Consider the following 17,951-nt stretch of genomic DNA (forward strand, 5'->3'; position numbering starts at 1 on the left):
TTTTAACACAATTAAAAATGAATTAAAAACACATAAGGGGGCCTGGGTAGCTCAGTGGTAAAATATGCTGGCTACCACCCCTGGAGTTCGCTAGTTCGAATCCAGGGCGTGCTGAGTGACACCAGCCAGGTCTCCTAAGCAACCAAATTGGCCCGGTTGCTAGGGAGGGTAGAGTCACATGGGGTAACCTCCTCGTGGCCGCTATAATGTGGTTTGTTCTCGGTGGGGCGCATGGTGAATTGAGCGTGGTTGCCTCGGTGGATGGCGTGAAGCCTCCACACGCGCTATGTCTCCGTGGCAACGCGCTCAACAAGCCACGTGATAAGATGCGTGGATTGACTGTCTCAGACGCGGAGGCAACTGGGATTCATCCTCCGCCACCCGGACTGAGGCGAATCACTATGCGACCGCGAGGACTTAGAGCGCATTGGGAATTGGGCATTCCAAATTGGGAGAAAAAGGGGAAAAATCCCCCCCCCCCCCCCAAAAAAAAAAAAAAAAAAAAAAAAAAAAACACATAATAACTTTAATTATTTCAAAGATAATAACTGGACAGCACTCGCTGTATAAGTTTTAAGGTCATGTGACAACAATGTAGCATACCACTTTTGGAAACGCTTTTTGTAGCATATCGCATTTGGTCACATACTTAAAAATAAAAAAAAATTCAAATAGGTAGAATACAGTATACACTGTGCAGTATGCACTAAGCAGTATGCTAGTATTTCATTTCAAACACTGCTATAGTTAAACATCTTCCCTTCTTCAGCTCATGAATACATTTGCCTATCCGAGGGGGTAGAGCACATGCATGGAGAATGGAATAGAATATCAAACAGAAGGAGATTTGCCAAACATATTTAGAGCAGGACCAACTTCTAGCTCTTCAAAACAAAAAGCCAATGACAAAAAAATTTTTTTTTAAATTTAATTTATAAACTGTATGTACATTGGATCGAAAGAAAATAAAAGATAACAAATAAAAAAGGAGATCAAAGTAATTACAAAATTTACCATATTCAACAAATAATTCCTAGTGCAGTTAGAACAAATAGTCTGGCTAAATGTTGTTAGGTAATCCAAGCTTGTGTTAAAGGCTTCAGTTCAATTCTTCCAGATGGAAGAAAGTCTTTACTGAAATATTCACAGTATACCCTTCAAAAAAAGAAAGAAAAAAGATCATGACCAGTATTAAAACTTCCTATCTTTAGCAGTGTGAATACTTTTCCACAATGGAGCAAGTTTAGCAAGAGCTTGTCATGGCGTATGCTACTTCTAATGAAGTAACATTCTGTGTACAGTCAACAAATTTATATTCAGTTTACAGATGTGAGTCCTATTTTTAGGCTATAGCCTGTAGGCTGTTAGCACCTGCTGTTCAAATCTTGCTGCTGTAATGCCCAAATTTCCCTCATGGGGTCAATTTATTAAATGGCTTTATTTCTGCAGTGCAGTGGTAATTGCCTGGGTTGCAGTAGCCTGAAGAAAAAGTGAACTACAGATGCGGAATGAAAGGTACCAAGTAAAACTACAACCTTTCAATTTGTGAGACTACGTACTTCAGGAAGACAGAGAGGCCAAACAGGCAGGGAATGCCTAAAAATGCCTCCATGTACTTGTAGATGTTGATATACTGTAGTGCCATTTGTGGGCTTACACAATAAAGTAGACACACATTTAAATCAGATCACTCAATGTGCCTGTGTGAGAGTGCATTGATCAAAGAGGGCACTATTGGTGCAGTCCTGAGGTCTCGGTGTACAGTAAAAGCATGCACCTTCAAAATTATTTTCACAGCTTGCTTCTTGATGCAATTCAGACCTAAGAACAAATCGATGAAGTTAACTGCACAAATTCATTCTAAGGTACAGCAGGTTTCAATCCCTCTGGCCCTTTCTTTGGTGAGTGGGGCAACCTGCCAACTGCAATTTCCACCACTACAAGTTACACACCTAGTCTATTCCTCTGGTGGTTCAAGCAGGTTCCTCAATAAACATGTCCCCCAAGCAGTCTGATTAGAGGAGAAAGCTGTCTGTTACCGTGCTGTGACCATCCATAGGCCCAGCGCCACGTTGGCTGCTAGAAGGGCACTGCCCCCCAGGAGAAAAAAGAAGCCAATTAGCTCACGGTTGTTTCTCTCTGGGATCAGGGAGCTCAGTGTGGCCTCGAGGAATGCTGTCAGCATCCACTGGCCATCCAGTGCAAAGCATGGAACAGCGTTTACCACTGCCAGAGCCCCTGACAATGATATCAGGTATCTCAACACACAAAGGGTTAAGGCTAAATGCATAAAGGTGGATAAATCTTTACTAGAAAGTTTACTACTGTCCTACACAATCTGGTCAAAATTCATGGATAATGTTTTGAGGCACTCATACCAACCTGTTATAGGAATGTTCCAGATTCAATACAAGTTAAACTCAATTGAAAGCATTTGTGGCATAATTGCCACAAAACGTAATTTAAAATTAAAAATTAATTTTGTTCCTGCTTTTCTTTAAAAAAAGCAAAAATCAAGGTTAGAGTGATGCACTTACAATGGAAGTGAATGGGGGCCAATTGTTGAACATTACAATATTCACTCTTTCAAAAGTATAGCCACAAGGCATAAAGCATATGCGTGTAAACATTATTTTAGTGTGATAAAATCACTTACAATCCTTTTCTGTGTAAAGTTTCAGCCAATTTTACAACTTCGTTACCATGACGATGTAATGTCAACAAACCCTAAAACAATTACAATTTAAACTACTTTACGGCTCAAATAATACACAGTTTTATGAATACACGTAGTTTCAACAGAAGAGTTAATGCAAGATCTTTTATAAAATAATAAGTTTCACATTTAGTTTAAACCCTCCAAAAATTGGCCCCATTCATTTCCATTGTAAGCGCCTCACTGTAACCTCAATTTTTGCTTTTTTAAAGAAAAGGAGGAAAGAGTCAAAAAATTTTTTTTTTTTTTTTTTGTGGCAATCAACATTATGCCACAAATGCTGACAATTGAGCTTAAATTGTATTGAACCAGGACATTTCCTTTAAAGACCCCATGACACTAAATTTGGCATTTTAGTATGTATACTTTATTTGAGGACATCTCTTTGCTAATGTACTTATACAATTTCCAAAATGAGCAGAAATAAACATTTCTATGCAATCTTGGATAGTTCCTCAATAGCATTGATGATTATTGATGACATCATCTTCTGTTTGGGGCTGTAATACTACATGTAACTAAAGGCTGTTGACTATTTTAAAAAGGGAAAACCATTTTGTGAAGTCTTTAAAAAAAACCTCTAACCACAGAGATATGCAAATAGTCATTCTGTGAGAAGGATACTTGAAGAATGTCTCCAACATGACAGGCAGATCAGGGTGAAGGAAACCCAAACGAGGAACAAAGTTGGTGAGACTCACTAAAAATATAAAGAAATGTTCAGATTTATATGCAAGATCTCTTGAATAGAACAGAGAAGAATATAATACAAATTTAATAATATTACCATGAGCTTCATGGGCCCAAAAACATGTATTATCATTAACATGACATAGGCTGAATGGGAAAACTGTCAATTTTGTAAATGCATATATAAAAGCAGAAGTGTAATTCACCAGCCCAACACTTGGAACAAACACAGGGCCACATTTTGTATTAGCACTAGCAATATTACTAAGAGACAGAAATAAATGCAACAAAATAACAGAGTTTGATTGATTTGACGTCAATAACAGAAGATAAGGGAAGTGTTTCTCCTCCCTTTTAAAACTGTTTGCTATTTTAACTATGCATAATTGTAAGGTTGATTGCATTAAATTATTGGCATTCAGCATTTCAGTTTACCATGCTGCCTGCCACCCTATCAGAAAAGACCTACGAACGAACCAGGTGAGAACCACTGGAATAGAACAGAATACTCAAGGACCTTCGAACCAGCAACCTTCTGGTTAAAAGACCAGATCTTTAACCACCAACACCAGCTTACATCTTAATCGGTCAAATTAAACCTATTAAACGTATAACCTTTCATCTGACCTGAAAACTGGAGGTGTGAAGGGTATCCGACGAACAGCATGTCTGTCTGTGGAGGGTGTTTGACCCGTATCAGTCTGGTCTGGTTCTCCAGAGACGGGATTAAACACAAGCTCGGGATGAAGTCTGTTTGACAGTCAGTGTTGGTACGACATGTACGGCTCGCTTCGATGGTTTTTCTAACCGGCAGGCAGGCAAACTGGCAGGGGGGAAATCAGTAATAGTTCAAAATGTAAAAAAACTCGCCAAATTATATAGCTGAGGGTACTGGGGGGGGGTGGGGGTTTATAAGGGCTATAAGGGTTAATGTAAACATGGCCCATGTTTTCATTTCCGTAACCATGCAAAGACTTCTTAGCCATCAGCACAATGTACAAATCCAGTTTTACTGGTCATTTATTTGTTATTGTCATACAGTTCAGTGTGCTTAGCAATGGGGTGCTGATACGGTTACCCAAATGTTCATATAATTAGCCTCAAATGCAAATAGCCTTAAAGAAAATGCTACAGTAGTGACATGTGTGAAACATGCGTATCATGTGTGCTGTCTTACCAGTTTGCTCTCCAGGTTATTACTGTATGAGAAACAGAGGTCTGTCATGCTGTTATTACCACAGCATTCCATAGTCCCATCAAGGCGTTTATATGCTGTGAAGAAAAAAATAAAATCAAAAGTCAGAAGCATCATCTAACAAATATTACCTTTCTGTGGCCAACCACTCTAATGTGATAAATAATGAATGTACAGTAAGACGGTAAATAGGGATGCTAATTTTCAGACATTTTCATAATCAATGGTTGTGGAAATTAACAATCAATGAATCTAATAATCGTTAATGTTAATACCGCAAAACACACATGGAGGACTCCAAATAATATGTGCATGTAGCCCACTGCTTAAATATAATTTTAATTATTACACTTAAGAAATGAAAGTACTGGCATTGTCCTCTTAAAATATTCTTAGTTCAGTGTATTTTAACAAATTTAGTTAATGTTTAGTAAAATCTTCATAATTGTTTAATTACTGTTAATTAATTACTGTTAGCAATAACTTGTAAACAAGATACAGTATATCACTTGTTTACATATTTGAGTTCATTAAAACTTCACGTTATAGATCATGGGACATTTCGGACCTTTGTGGGGGGAAGTTTACATACACCTTAGCCAAATACATATACAGTGCATCCGGAAAGTATTCACAGCGCTTCACTTTTTCCACATTTTGTTATGTTACAGCCTTATTCCAAAATGGATTAAATTAATTATTTTCCTCAAAATTCTACAAACAATACCCCATAATGACAACGTGGTAGAAGTTTGTTCGAAATCTTTGCAAATTTATTAAAATAAATAAATAAATTTAAAAAATAAATAAATCACATGTACATAAGTATTCACAGCCTTTGCTCAATACTTTGTTAAAGCACCTTTGGCACCAATTACAGTCTCAAGCCTTTTTGAGTACGATGCTACAAGCTTGGCACACCTATTTTTGGGCAGTTTCTCCCATTCTTCTTTGCAGGACCTCTCAAGCTCCATCAGGTTGGATGGGGAGTGTCGGTGCACAGCCATTTTCAGATCTCTCCAGAGATGTTCAATCGGGTTCAAGTCTGGGCTCTGGCTGGGCCACTCAAGGACATTCACAGAGCTGTCCCGTAGCCACTCCTTTGTTATCTTGGCTGTGTGCTTAGGGTCGTTGTCCTGTTGGAAGATAAACCTTCGCCCCACTCTGAGGTCCAGAGCGCTCTGGAGCAGGTTTTCATCAAGGATGTCTCTGTACATTGCTGCATTCATCTTTCCCTCGATCCTGACTAGTCTCCCAGTTCCTGCCGCTGAAAAACATCCCCACAGCATGATGCTGTCACCACCATGCTTCACTGTAGGGATAGTATTGGCCAGGTGATGAGCCGTGCCTGGTTTCCTCCAGGCATGACGCTTGCCATTCAGTTCAATCTTTGTTTCTCATGGTCTGAGAGCCCTTCAGGTGCCTTTTGGCAAACTCCAGGCAGGCTGTCATGTGCCTTTTACTGAGGAGTGGCTTCCGTCTGGCCACTCTACCATACAGGCCTGATTGGTGGAGTGCTGCAGAGATGGTTGTTCTTCTGGAAGTTTCTCCTCTCTCCACAGAGAAACACTGGAGCTCTGTCAGAGTGACCATCGGGTTCTTGGTCACCTCCCTGACTAAGGCCCTTCTCCCCCGATCGCTCAATTTGGCCGGGCGGCCAGCTCTAGGAAGAGTCCTGGTGGTTCCAAACTTCTTCCATTTACGGATGATGGAGGCCACTGTGCTCACTGGGACCTTCAATGCTGCAGAAAGTTTTCTGTACCCTTCCCCAGATCTGTGCCTCGATACAATCCTGTCTCGGAGGTCTATAGACAATTCCTTGGACTTCATGGCTTGGTTTGTGCTCTGACATGTACTGTAAACTGTGGGACCTTATATAGACAGGTGTGTGCCTTTCCAAATCATGTCCAATCAACTGAATTTGTCACAGGTGGACTCCAATCAAGTTGTAGAAACATCTCAAGGATGATCAGTGGAAACAGGATGCACCGGAGCTCAATTTTGAGTGTCATGGCAAAGGCTGTGAATACTTATGTACATGTGATTTTTTCGTTTTTTATTTTTAATAAATTTGCAAAGATTTCAAACAAACTTCTTTCACGTTGTCATTATGGGGTATTGTTTGTAGAATTGTGAGGAAAATAATGAATTTAATCCATTTTGGAATAAGGCTGTAACATAACAAAATGTGGAAAAAGTGAAGCGCTGTGAATACTTTCCGGATGCACTGTAAACTTAGTTTTTTACGATTCCTGACATTTAATCATAAAAACATTCCCTGTATTAGGTCAGTTAGGATCACTACTTTATTATTAGAATGTGAAATGTCAGAATAATAATAGAGAGAATTTAATTATTTCAGCTTTTATTTCTTTCATCAAATTCCCAGTGGGTAAGAAGCTTACATTCACTTTTTAGTATTTGGTAGCATTGCCTTTAAATGGTTTAACTTGGGTCAAACATTTTGGGTAGCCTTCCACAAGCTTCTCACAATAAGTTGCTGGAACTTTGGCCCATTCCTCAAAACAGAACTGGTGTAACTGGTTAATTTATTTACCTGGAGCTGTTTCCCAAGACAGGCTACGTGAGCAAATCAATGGCTGTAATCATTCTGAGCAAAACACGACACAATCTATAAATTGTTGTGAATAGATGAACAGACATAATTTAAGTTAAACTGCGTTTGACGCAGAAATGTAATTACCCTTCCGAAAACAGTTTAGATGAATTATGATCCGGGGAGCAGGCACTAATATTTTCAGTGTCGCTTTAACACGAAACAGGAAACTCGTGAATATTCATTTATGCTCCGCCCAGTGCAACCGAAAATCTCAGAAACCGAATATTTCACAACACCAAAGCTCCCGCTTCATCTATGCCGCTCTTCTTCTCTGACATGGACAAGACATGCAGCCCGCAAGCGCCCTCTAGCGGCGGATGACTGTATAGACAGCCATCTCAAAGGCTGTGTCTCGTTTCGAAGGCTGCGTGCTAGGTAGGATGCGTCCTTTGAAGGCTGCAGTATACTGAGCGTCCTCCTTAAACAAGCCTCGTTTAAACAAGATGGCCTTCGTAGGACAAACGGAAACAGAACGTAACATGGTTGCTATGACAGCACGCAACTATTTAACAAGCGCCAGAGCTTTGAGTGAGAAGGGAACAAAGTCCCTTTAGAAGGGAATGTATGAGGTAAAATTTAGGATAGATATAATGATGTAAAGAGAAAAGAAAATAGATTTTACAGGTGTACTTTTTGTGTAATACTTTATTTTAATTTAATATTAATATAATTATACATATTATATACTCTGCACCCATCTACTGAGGTACTTCAACTTGGGAATAAACATTCCTTACGTTTGAACATCATATTTACGGGCAAATTGGCATAATTTCTTCTTTTTTTTTTTTTTTTTGACATTTCCATTGAAGCAAAGAATTGTGGGTTGTGAGTGCCCACAAAGGATACACCTCATACATCCTCCGAATTCCAGTGAAAGAAGGTCGCATTCGAAGTGTCCTACTCGCTTTTCAGAAACGAGACAGCCTCGATGACGTATGCGGCCGACAAATGCAACCTCTGGAGGACGCAGCCTTCCAAACGAGACACTGCCAATGTCTGCTGGCATGGTAACTTTGTTCTGAAATTAATTAAGGATGATTAATCGATTAATCATTAACATCCCTAAAGGTAAATGTCTAAAAATAAACCTTGACATGATGCGGATGGGTGTCACCACCTTGAAGGTGTTTACTGTGCAATAATGACCGGCTGGCTGTACATCACCCAGTTTGTTACATGGCTACTTTCCAAACAAATAAAAAAATGGACATGATGAAAATTGATGTGTGTCACTGTACAAAAAACATTTAAAGGACCAGTTCAGATTTGTAGAAGAATATTTCAGCTCTGTAGGTCCTTACAATGCAAGTGAATGGTGATCAAAACTTTGAAGCTCCAAAAAGCACATAAAGGCAGAATAAAAGTAATCTAGCGGTTAAGTCCATGTCTTTTGAAGTGATCCAGATGGTTTTGGGTGAGAATAAACCAAAATGTAACCCTTTTCACTGTACATCTTGCCATTGCAGTCTCTAGGCACAATCATGAATCCTTTGTGTTTGACACATGCACAGAGCGCTAGATGGAGCTAGGAAGTGTAAGCAAGTCATGATCGCCAAGGAGACTGCAGATGTCAAGATTTATAGCGTAAAAGGAGTTACAGTTTGGTCGGCAATTTTTTTCTAACCTTATAAAATGACTGATGTATATGCCATCCTTTTATGTCAAATACTTTCATTTAAACAATTCAATTTGAAAAATAGCATATTTCACAAACTACAAAATTGCATGATCTCTACACTGAATAATGTGCATTGTTACAGAAACAAAACTTTTTATTCTCATTCACATATTTCCAAATATTTTGGCTATTAAATTAACATAAGTATACACAAAACTAATGCACTGACACAGAGGAGATGCAGCATTTCTCCAGATTTGGAATGAGGAGCTTATAAAACACTTAGCAACTCCTTGCATTTTACATTTATTTATTTATCAGATGCTTTTATCCAAAACGACTTACAAAATGAGGAAGGATGCAACACATGCAATTCATCTTATAAGCAGATTTCAGCTCAGTTTGTCCATACAATGCATGTAAATGGGTGCCATCAGGCTGCTGGCTGTTTGACGATCCAAAAGGCATATTTAGGCAGCATAAAAGTAATCCACACGACTCCAGTCGATCAATTTATGTCTTCTGAACCAAATCGATGGGTTTGTGTAAAACATTTATCGATAATTAGGAGACAGTAACACGAAAAGTGCAGAATTACAAAGTAGTCTATTTATCATTAATAATGTTTTATGCAACATCAAGGCTATTTAACACATCCAGATGCAGTATTATTTTTGTTAATATCATTATAAATTACACTGTAGCATTTGATTACATAATATTTTGTGTTTTCCCAGACATGATTAACTTACTAAATATATAACATCCACCCCTCCCACACTTTTGGCTTCTAGCTGGTGAGGAAGCTTTTCAAACAGGCAGATGCATAAGTGAGATGAGCCGATGGGAAGGGAAGTAGGCTACAGCACTGGGAGCGACAGTATATCATGTAATATGTCATGTAATATAGTGCGGGAGTACATCACCGAACTGATGTGGCATGTGAGAAGCGGAGTGCTCACCTGTGTACGTTTATGGTGCGAGCTTCCATATGTACAGTACGTATTTGGAACTATTTCAGACGTTATTAATAAAACAACCGGAACTCTTTGCAGGGACATTTTTGCCCCCATATTTTCAATATCTGAGGCATTTTGTGCCTAGAGCCCCTGTTAATTTCCAACCCTGGATGGAATTCAAGAGAGATGAGAGATGTAAAATATGTTTAAATGTCTCTAATCACCATGCAGCTGGGACACTGCACAAATCATTTTTCTAAAAATTTTCATTTGTGTTCAGCAGAGGAAAGAAAGTCATACACATCTGCGATAGTACAGGTGCATCTCAATAAATTAGAATGACGTGGAAAAGTTAATTTATTTCAGTAATTCAACTCAAATTGTGAAACTCGTGTATTAAATAAATTCAATGCACACAGACTGAAGTAGTTTAAGTCTTTGGTTCTTTTAATTGTGATGATTTTGGCTCACATTTAACAAAAACCCACCAATTCACTATCTCAAAAAATTAGAATATGGTGACATGCCATTCAGCTAATCAACTCAAAACACCTGCAAAGGTTTCCTGAGCCTTCAAAATGGTCTCTCAGTTTGGTTCACTAGGCTACACAATCATGGGGAAGACTGCTGATCTGACAGTTGTCCAGAAGACAATCATTGACACCCTTCACAAGGAGGGTAAGCCACAAACATTCATTGCCAAAGAAGCTGGCTGTTCACAGAGTGCTGTATCCAAGCATGTTAACAGAAAGTTGAGTGGAAGGAAAAAGTGTGGAAGAAAAAGATGCACAACCAACCAAGAGAACCGCAGCCTTATGATTGTCAAGCAAAATCGATTCAAGAATTTGGGTGAACTTCACAAGGAATGGACTGAGGCTGGGGTCAAGGCATCAAGAGCCACCACACACAGACATGTCAAGGAATTTGGCTACAGTTGTTGTAATTCCTCTTGTTAAGTCACTCCTGAACCACAGACAACGTCAGAGGCGTCTTACCTGGGCTAAGGAGAAGAAGAACTGGACTGTTGCCCAGTGTTCCAAAGTCCTCTTTTCAGATGAGAGCAAGTTCTGTATTTCATTTGGAAACCAAGGTCCTAGAGTCTGGAGGAAGGGTGGAGAAGCTCATAGCCCAAGTTGCTTGAAGTCCAGTGTTAAGTTTCCACAGTCTGTGATGATTTGGGGTGCAATGTCATCTGCTGGTGTTGGTCCATTGTGTTTTTTGAAAACCAAAGTCACTGCACCCGTTTATGCAAAGTCACATGCTTCCTTCTGCTGACCAGCTTTTTAAAGATGCTGATTTCATTTTCCAGCAGGATTTGGCACCTGCCCACACTGTCAAAAGCACCAAAAGTTGGTTAAATGACCATGGTGTTGGTGTGCTTGACTGGCCAGCAAACTCACCAGACCTGAACCCCATAGAGAATCTATGGGGTATTGTCAAGAGGAAAATGAGAAACAAGAGACCAAAAAATGCAGATGAGCTGAAGGCCACTGTCAAAGAAACCTGGGCTTCCATACCACCTCAGCAGTGCCACAAACTGATCACCTCCATGCCACGCCGAATTGAGGCAGTAATTAAAGCAAAAGGAGCCCCTACCAAGTATTGAGTACATAAACAGTAAATGAACATACTTTCCAGAAGGCCAACAATTCACTAAAAATGTTTTTTTTTATTGGTCTTATGATGTATTCTAATTTTTTGAGATAGTGAATTGGTGGGTTTTTGTTAAATGTGAGCCAAAATCATCACAATTAAAAGAACCAAAGACTTAAACTACTTCAGTCTGTGTGCATTGAATTTATTTAATACACGAGTTTCACAATTTGAGTTGAATTACTGAAATAAATGAACTTTTCCACGACATTCTAATTTATTGAGATGCACCTGTATGAGAGTGAGTAAATAATGAAAGAATTTAAAACTATTATTTTAACCACAGAAAGCAGCAATTGATTAATCAGAATCAAGTATTCTAGAGAGCTGTGTAATAATATGGCACATTAAACCTAAGCAATGAATTCTCTTTGTTTATAAGGTTGGTCAGTACCTCTCCCTGCCGTCCAGCTGAGTTGTAGTTTGGCAGTATGGACGCAGTAGCCCGTCTGAGGATTATGGGACAGATGTTGAACACAGTTGTGCCAGTCTTGCACTCCCCTAACTGTGCAATCTTCCAGCTGGGTGACCAGATCTCCTGAAAACAGCCCACGAGGTCCACTCGAGGGAGAGCCCTACGGCATAGAGTGACATCGAACACTAAGCATTCAGCCGAACCACAAGAGTAGAGAAATTTGTGATCTTATTATTCATGAAAATTCTCCTGACCTCCACCACCTCAGTGACCAGCGCTCCTGCTCCAGTGTAGTAGAAGGGAAACAGAACGACAGGCAGCAGAAATAGGAAGCTGAGGGCTACGACACAAAGCATGAAGTTGTGCCACACACCTAAACAAAGATGGACAACATAGGAGCAAAATAAGCACATTTAATGAACCAATTTATTTTCAGTTCAGTTGAATTTTCTTGTGAATTCAAGTGTTTCATGTTGTGGAAAACAAAAAAAATCAGGTTTCATAATAGAGTGTGCTGCTATCCAGTGGAGGTTCTATGAAACGTATGGACATGATTTGTGGACTGTCTCACCTGCACAGAATATTCTCAACTGCTGTACTGGGGAGATGAGGTTCAAGTGGGTGGTGAAGAGATCCACAAACGCTCCGGGGTAAACCACAAACATGAACATTCCAAAACCATTCAATCTCACCTGCTCCCTAAGAAAAACATGGATAAATAAATATGTACAGTCCAGATAAAACTAAAACAAGCCACTTCCCAACAGAATACACCACTTTTGTATGACTTTCAGGTATACGTTTTCATGGCATACGCCTGGACTTGTTTAACACACACACTTCAGAGAAGTCAAATGCATATGTGATATTTGAGCTTGTAATGGAGTTTACATTTTCTTCCTCAATGAAAACTTGTGCCCATTTAATACTTCTGAAGAACTTTAGCATATCATGCTTAATTATGCTTTTGATATACGATTATAAACCATAAAGCATAACTGACTTAAAGTTTGCAATTTCAGTGCAATTTTTTGTTTGAAGAATTTATACAATTGACATTTTCAAGTTCTTTCCATGACTACAATACAATCCTACCTCAGTGCTGCCACCCCATGGCCAAACTCATGTATGACACCACTAACCAGGATGGCTATGAAGAAATAGGCCAGCTGACTGACAGGCAAATTCACACCAGGCACCTGATAATATATAAGGCAAATTTCTGAAGTCAGCATTATCACTAAAATGGCAAGCTGAATACAGCGACAATCCTCCTCTATACTCACCACCACTTGCAAGATTTGCTCGTGGGATCCCTCCGGCGTCTCTGCCATCATCTGACTAAGAGTCTGCTGTAAAGTTCTGCTCAGCAAAACCACAGAGCCGAACATGGCCAGAACTCCAAACACCATACCAGCACTGAACCTGAAACGACAAGCATGCAACACACACTCAGTTATCACAAGTGATTTAAAGAAGCCTAAGAATGTTTCCTTAAATTGGCTGGGTTTCTACTGAGGTTCATTTTGCACAGAAAAGTTGGTTTTGATGAATGCCTCAGTTAATGGTAAGCTATGTAGCATTTCCATGACAACATATACGGTATGAAGGATGAGAGAGAGGCAGACAAAGAGAGAGAGAGAGAGAGAGATGTATGGATGTGTGTGTGGGTTACCCATAATCCTTTGCTGTGACTATTACTATCAACATAAGAAGCTTAAAATATTTTAATGATTGAATTGTAGAATAAAACTTTCAGTCCTTACAGAAATAATAAAATATAATTAAACTGGATTTATCATCACTGATGGAAATAGGAGGGGAAAGGGGAAGGAAAACATTAAAAGAGTTGAAATATGTCTGAAATAATCAATGCAAATTAGCTCAGGAATTAGAAAGTTTAGAGCATAAGACACATATCTATAATTCAGAATCTTGAAAATAAACAACACACAAGACTGACAGCTCTGCATTTTAAAAAGATAAATGTTATAGAGCCTTAAAGGGATAGTTTCTCTCATCAACATTCTCTCTCATCATTTATTCACCCTCAGGCCATCCCAGATGTGTATGACTTTCTTTCTTCTGCAGAACACAAACAAAGATTTTTAGAAGAATATTTCAGCTCTGCAGATCCATACAATGCAAGTGAAAGGTCGACAGAACTTTGAACCTCCAAAAAACACAAAAAAGCAGCATAAAAGTAATCCATACGACACAAGTGGTTAAATCCATGTCCTTAGAAGCGATATAATAGGGGTAAGTGAGAAAAAGATCAAGATTTTAGTCCTATTTTTTTTTTTTTTTTTTTACTCTAAATGTACTTTCACTATATGCACATTCACGAGAGTTCTTCTGCTGTTTCTGATTTACATTGTGCACATCGCCACATACTGGGCTGTTGTGCACATATGATTTATTTATTCTCCTCCTTAGCTTCATTGCCTTTCTCATCTCTACCCAGTAGGTGGCGATATGCACGAAGAATGTGAATCACTAAAACAGAAGAAGAACTCGGTCCTCCCGTGTACACGCGAGAAAAGTGAAGATTTATAGTGTAAACAAAAAAGCACATAAATATTTATCTGTTTCTCACCCACACCTATCATATCGCTTCAGAAGTCATGGATTTAACCACTGGAGTCATATGAATAACTTTTATGCTGCCTTTCTGGCCACCATTCACTTGCATTGAATGGACCAACAGAGCAGAGATATTCTTCTAAAAATCATAATTTGTGTTCTGCAGAAGAATTAAAGTCATACACACCTGGGATGGCATGAGGGTGAGTAAATGATGGTGAACTATCCCTTTAAAACAAGCCTTAAAAAAAGAAAATCCCATCATATGAACACAAAGTAACTGATCTGAGGTCAGTTTTGATGAACAATCTTACCAGATGTACAAAAAGTGAGGGTTAAGGTGGGCACATCTGGCAAACAGACGGTTGAAGATGCCCGTGTGCCATTTGATGTGGAAGGGAGAAAGAGTAAATCCGTTAGATGACAACCACGATTCATAGCGGTTCTTCACTGAGCTGGATGACTGCAGGAGAAACAGAAAAAAAAAAAAAAAGATCTATATGATCACCTTCACAAAAGAGTTATCATTGTATAGCTTCCGCCAAAATGCCATAGTGACTACAATTAGTGTTACTTTTGTGAAATTATAAAGATTCCCTTCAAACAATGCAGGAAGCTTTCACAGCCTGTTTGTCTATTTCTATTTTTTTTTTTAACTATGCTGTTACAGCAGAGACTATGTTTACCATTGTAAAGATTAGCTTGTCCAACCATTTTACAATGTTTTATATTAAAAATGTATTTAAAGATAACTTTGTTCACTAAATTGTGTAGAATTGACCAATAAGCCATCTTTAATTTTTTTTATATATAAATCAGTGTGAGATTGCATAAACAAAAATTGTGAGAGAGGGTAACTACACATTAAGTAAGTAATACAATAATAAAACTATCAAAAAGATTCAAAAGACCTTATTATTAACATGTTTATTTTTTGGTCATTGTCATCCAACGTCAAGGCTTTTTTCGCCTTGTACTATGGTAGTACCATGTTATTATTTTAATACATTGGACAATAGGAGAATATCATAGTTATGGTAATGTGGTATCAAAGAGCAATGCTATTAGCCTACCATCACTGTACTATTAGACTGCACCGGGTAGGCTACTTTATGCAAGAAAACATGCATACTTTATTCCATAACGTCTACTCGAATCACACCCGAAATAGGATGTATTGACCAACTAAGATCGATTTAATTATTTAGAGAGCAAATATGAGTGTGCTAGACTTTGAATTTACTTTAGGCCAGTAAACACCAGTAATAACGGGTTGTTATGATGGTGAGATCGCCTACCCGCAGCAACGTGTCCGCCAGATACACCGTACACCACCCTCCCATCACACACACCACAACCGCTATGGGAATCATGGCACACCGGGATGCATGCGTCTCAAGAGCATCCGATTTCAGCGTCAAATGAACGACTTCAAACTCCGATTGTCACACATCCACACTGTGTACAAAACACCTGTGGAACTCGTCACTTCCGCGTATGCGTGCGCTGTGGCGTCAAAACGCAGTACTACAAGTCGAGTCAGATTGTTTACTTTTGTCAGACCATGTAGTCGCTCACAGCCTCGGAACAATCGAGCACATTGCCTTGTCATTTCGTGATGCAGCTGAAAAACTACCTGTGCCTTTCATATGCATTCGCTGAAGCATCAGATCACATCTCATTTGCACCTCAGGCCTTTTTATGAAGTATACTGCAGGTCCCAGCTGAACAAATGTGCCCTTCTGTACAATAATTTGCCCACTGTAAACTCTGTTTTTCTTACAGCACATACCTGGCCTGTATGTGCAATTTAACCCTTTCAGGCGCAGACACTGAATTTATTTCAAATATTCAGTTTTATTGGTTTTGATGATATCAAACAAAAATCTATTGTGGTGACTTCTAGTGATCACTGCACATGGTGCTTTAAATATTCTTGGTGTGGTCGGTTCAAAGCATTGCATTGCACTGCACATAGTGTACATTAATTTTGTGCATTGATTAGTATAAAAACGGTAATGTCTTAAATAGTATACTGGAAGTCAAGGCAAGTTTATTTATATAGCACATTTAATACACAATGGCAATTCAAAGTGCTTTACATACACATTTTAAAGAAAATACAAGATACATAAAAAAATAAAAACCAATTAAGAACATGAAATAAGAATAAAAAGTAATACACGTATTGAGAAAAGGTTATATAAAAATAAAATAAAAATAATAAAATAGCATAAAAATCAGAAGAACAGGTATTAAGAGCACGACTTCAGCGAATTGAAAAAAGCAGAGAACATGAAATGATCCAAATCATTATTGAATTTCTTTTCCTTTCATTTTAGTCTCAAAGGCAGATCTTAGTGTACCCATGATCAACCAATGCCTACACTGTGTATATAAAACAAGAAAATAAAAGAAAAATTAATATCTAATGTGAACTAAAAGAATCTGCTATCGATCTTTTCCTAAACTCGGGGCGCCCCTGTCTGAGTGGAGACACCAAGAGAGACGAGGTTTTCCCATACTGGAATGTCTTTAAACCTGTGGCATCATTTAGAGATTAGATTTGTTTGAAATGCCATGTTCTCAATCGACTGATAGTGGCCAGCGAAGTGGACTTCACGCGGTATTCCGCCATCTTAAGTGAGATTCCAATTAGACCCAACACTTCCAATGTAATATTAATATATTATAGTATACATTAGTATCTAAGTATTAATATATACATATTATTTACTTTTAATATTTGTATTTAAAAGATTAAAGTTTTGCAAAATAATTGCAAACTTATCTGCAAAAATAAAGGGCATCTTGTGGAGCATTTGCTTCTGTTTCACACATGACAATAAAAGACTGAGCACAAGCTGACCCTGAATAAATTATTTAATCAATCACAATAATGACAATTGTGTATCTGCACAATTTTATTTTTTACTCTGTGCTTGTGTACTGTGGGATTTAAATGTATCCAAGTGGCTCGAGTGTTTTGACTACGTTCACCAAAATTAGTTCAGATCTATTTAATGATTCAGTGACCATTTCCGGTGATGCCAGAAGGTGGTGACAATTGAGTGTCTTGTGTGTGTTAGTGACTGAATCAATGATCAAAAGAAAATTTTAATTCTTTAAAATTTGTGTCTACAGACCTACAAAGAGACTTTATTTGCAGTTTTAAGCATTACTAGAACAAAGCAAATCTATCATTTCCCAACAGTTTGTGAGCTGCTGAGCATGACTTATCAAAAGACAACAATAATAGTCTTAGAATAATTATAATGAGTTTCAATAACATCTGTACGTTTTCATGTATAAAAAAGCATGTCTACATATCTATTCACTTCAGTACAATGCCTGAGTGTTCTAAGAACACAGCAGATCTATCTTTTCTCCTACAGTTTGTTGACTGCACGCCAACATAGAGGTAAAAAAACAGAAGCTGATATTAAAAATAGCTTTACATATTTAACACAGATCTATAATCATGTTAAACTGTCAAAAA

The 17,951-nt window shown here is 38.4% G+C and overlaps 1 protein-coding gene across 1 annotated transcript; it reads right to left on the reverse strand.

The window, feature by feature from the left end:
• Positions 1–511: 511 nt before the first annotated feature.
• On the reverse strand, positions 512–15,946 carry LOC127434403 (membrane-bound transcription factor site-2 protease-like). Its single transcript, XM_051687126.1, has 11 exons — positions 15,751–15,946; positions 14,767–14,915; positions 13,156–13,294; positions 12,965–13,068; positions 12,441–12,568; positions 12,124–12,242; positions 11,849–12,029; positions 4,584–4,678; positions 4,034–4,229; positions 3,341–3,416; positions 512–2,258 (listed from the first exon to the last, which is right to left on the reverse strand). Exons 1-11 carry the CDS (start codon positions 15,823–15,825, stop codon positions 2,036–2,038), a joined length of 1,485 nt encoding a protein of 494 aa, XP_051543086.1. The 5' UTR covers positions 15,826–15,946; the 3' UTR covers positions 512–2,035.
• Positions 15,947–17,951: the final 2,005 nt, after the last annotated feature.

This window comes from Myxocyprinus asiaticus, chromosome 44, assembly GCF_019703515.2.
Source record: "Myxocyprinus asiaticus isolate MX2 ecotype Aquarium Trade chromosome 44, UBuf_Myxa_2, whole genome shotgun sequence".
Lineage (NCBI taxonomy): Eukaryota > Metazoa > Chordata > Actinopteri > Cypriniformes > Catostomidae > Myxocyprinus > Myxocyprinus asiaticus.

Coding starts and splice junctions, on each gene's coding strand:
- LOC127434403 (XM_051687126.1), bottom strand. CDS start 15,825: ATGATTCCCATAGCGGTTGTGGTGTGTGTGATGGGAGGGTGGTGTACG. Junction 14,916..15,750: donor TGGCGGACACGTTGCTGCGG/GTAGGCGATCTC, acceptor TTTCTCCTGCAG/TCATCCAGCTCAGTGAAGAA. Junction 12,569..12,964: donor CATGGGGTGGCAGCACTGAG/GTAGGATTGTAT, acceptor TGTTTTTCTTAG/GGAGCAGGTGAGATTGAATG.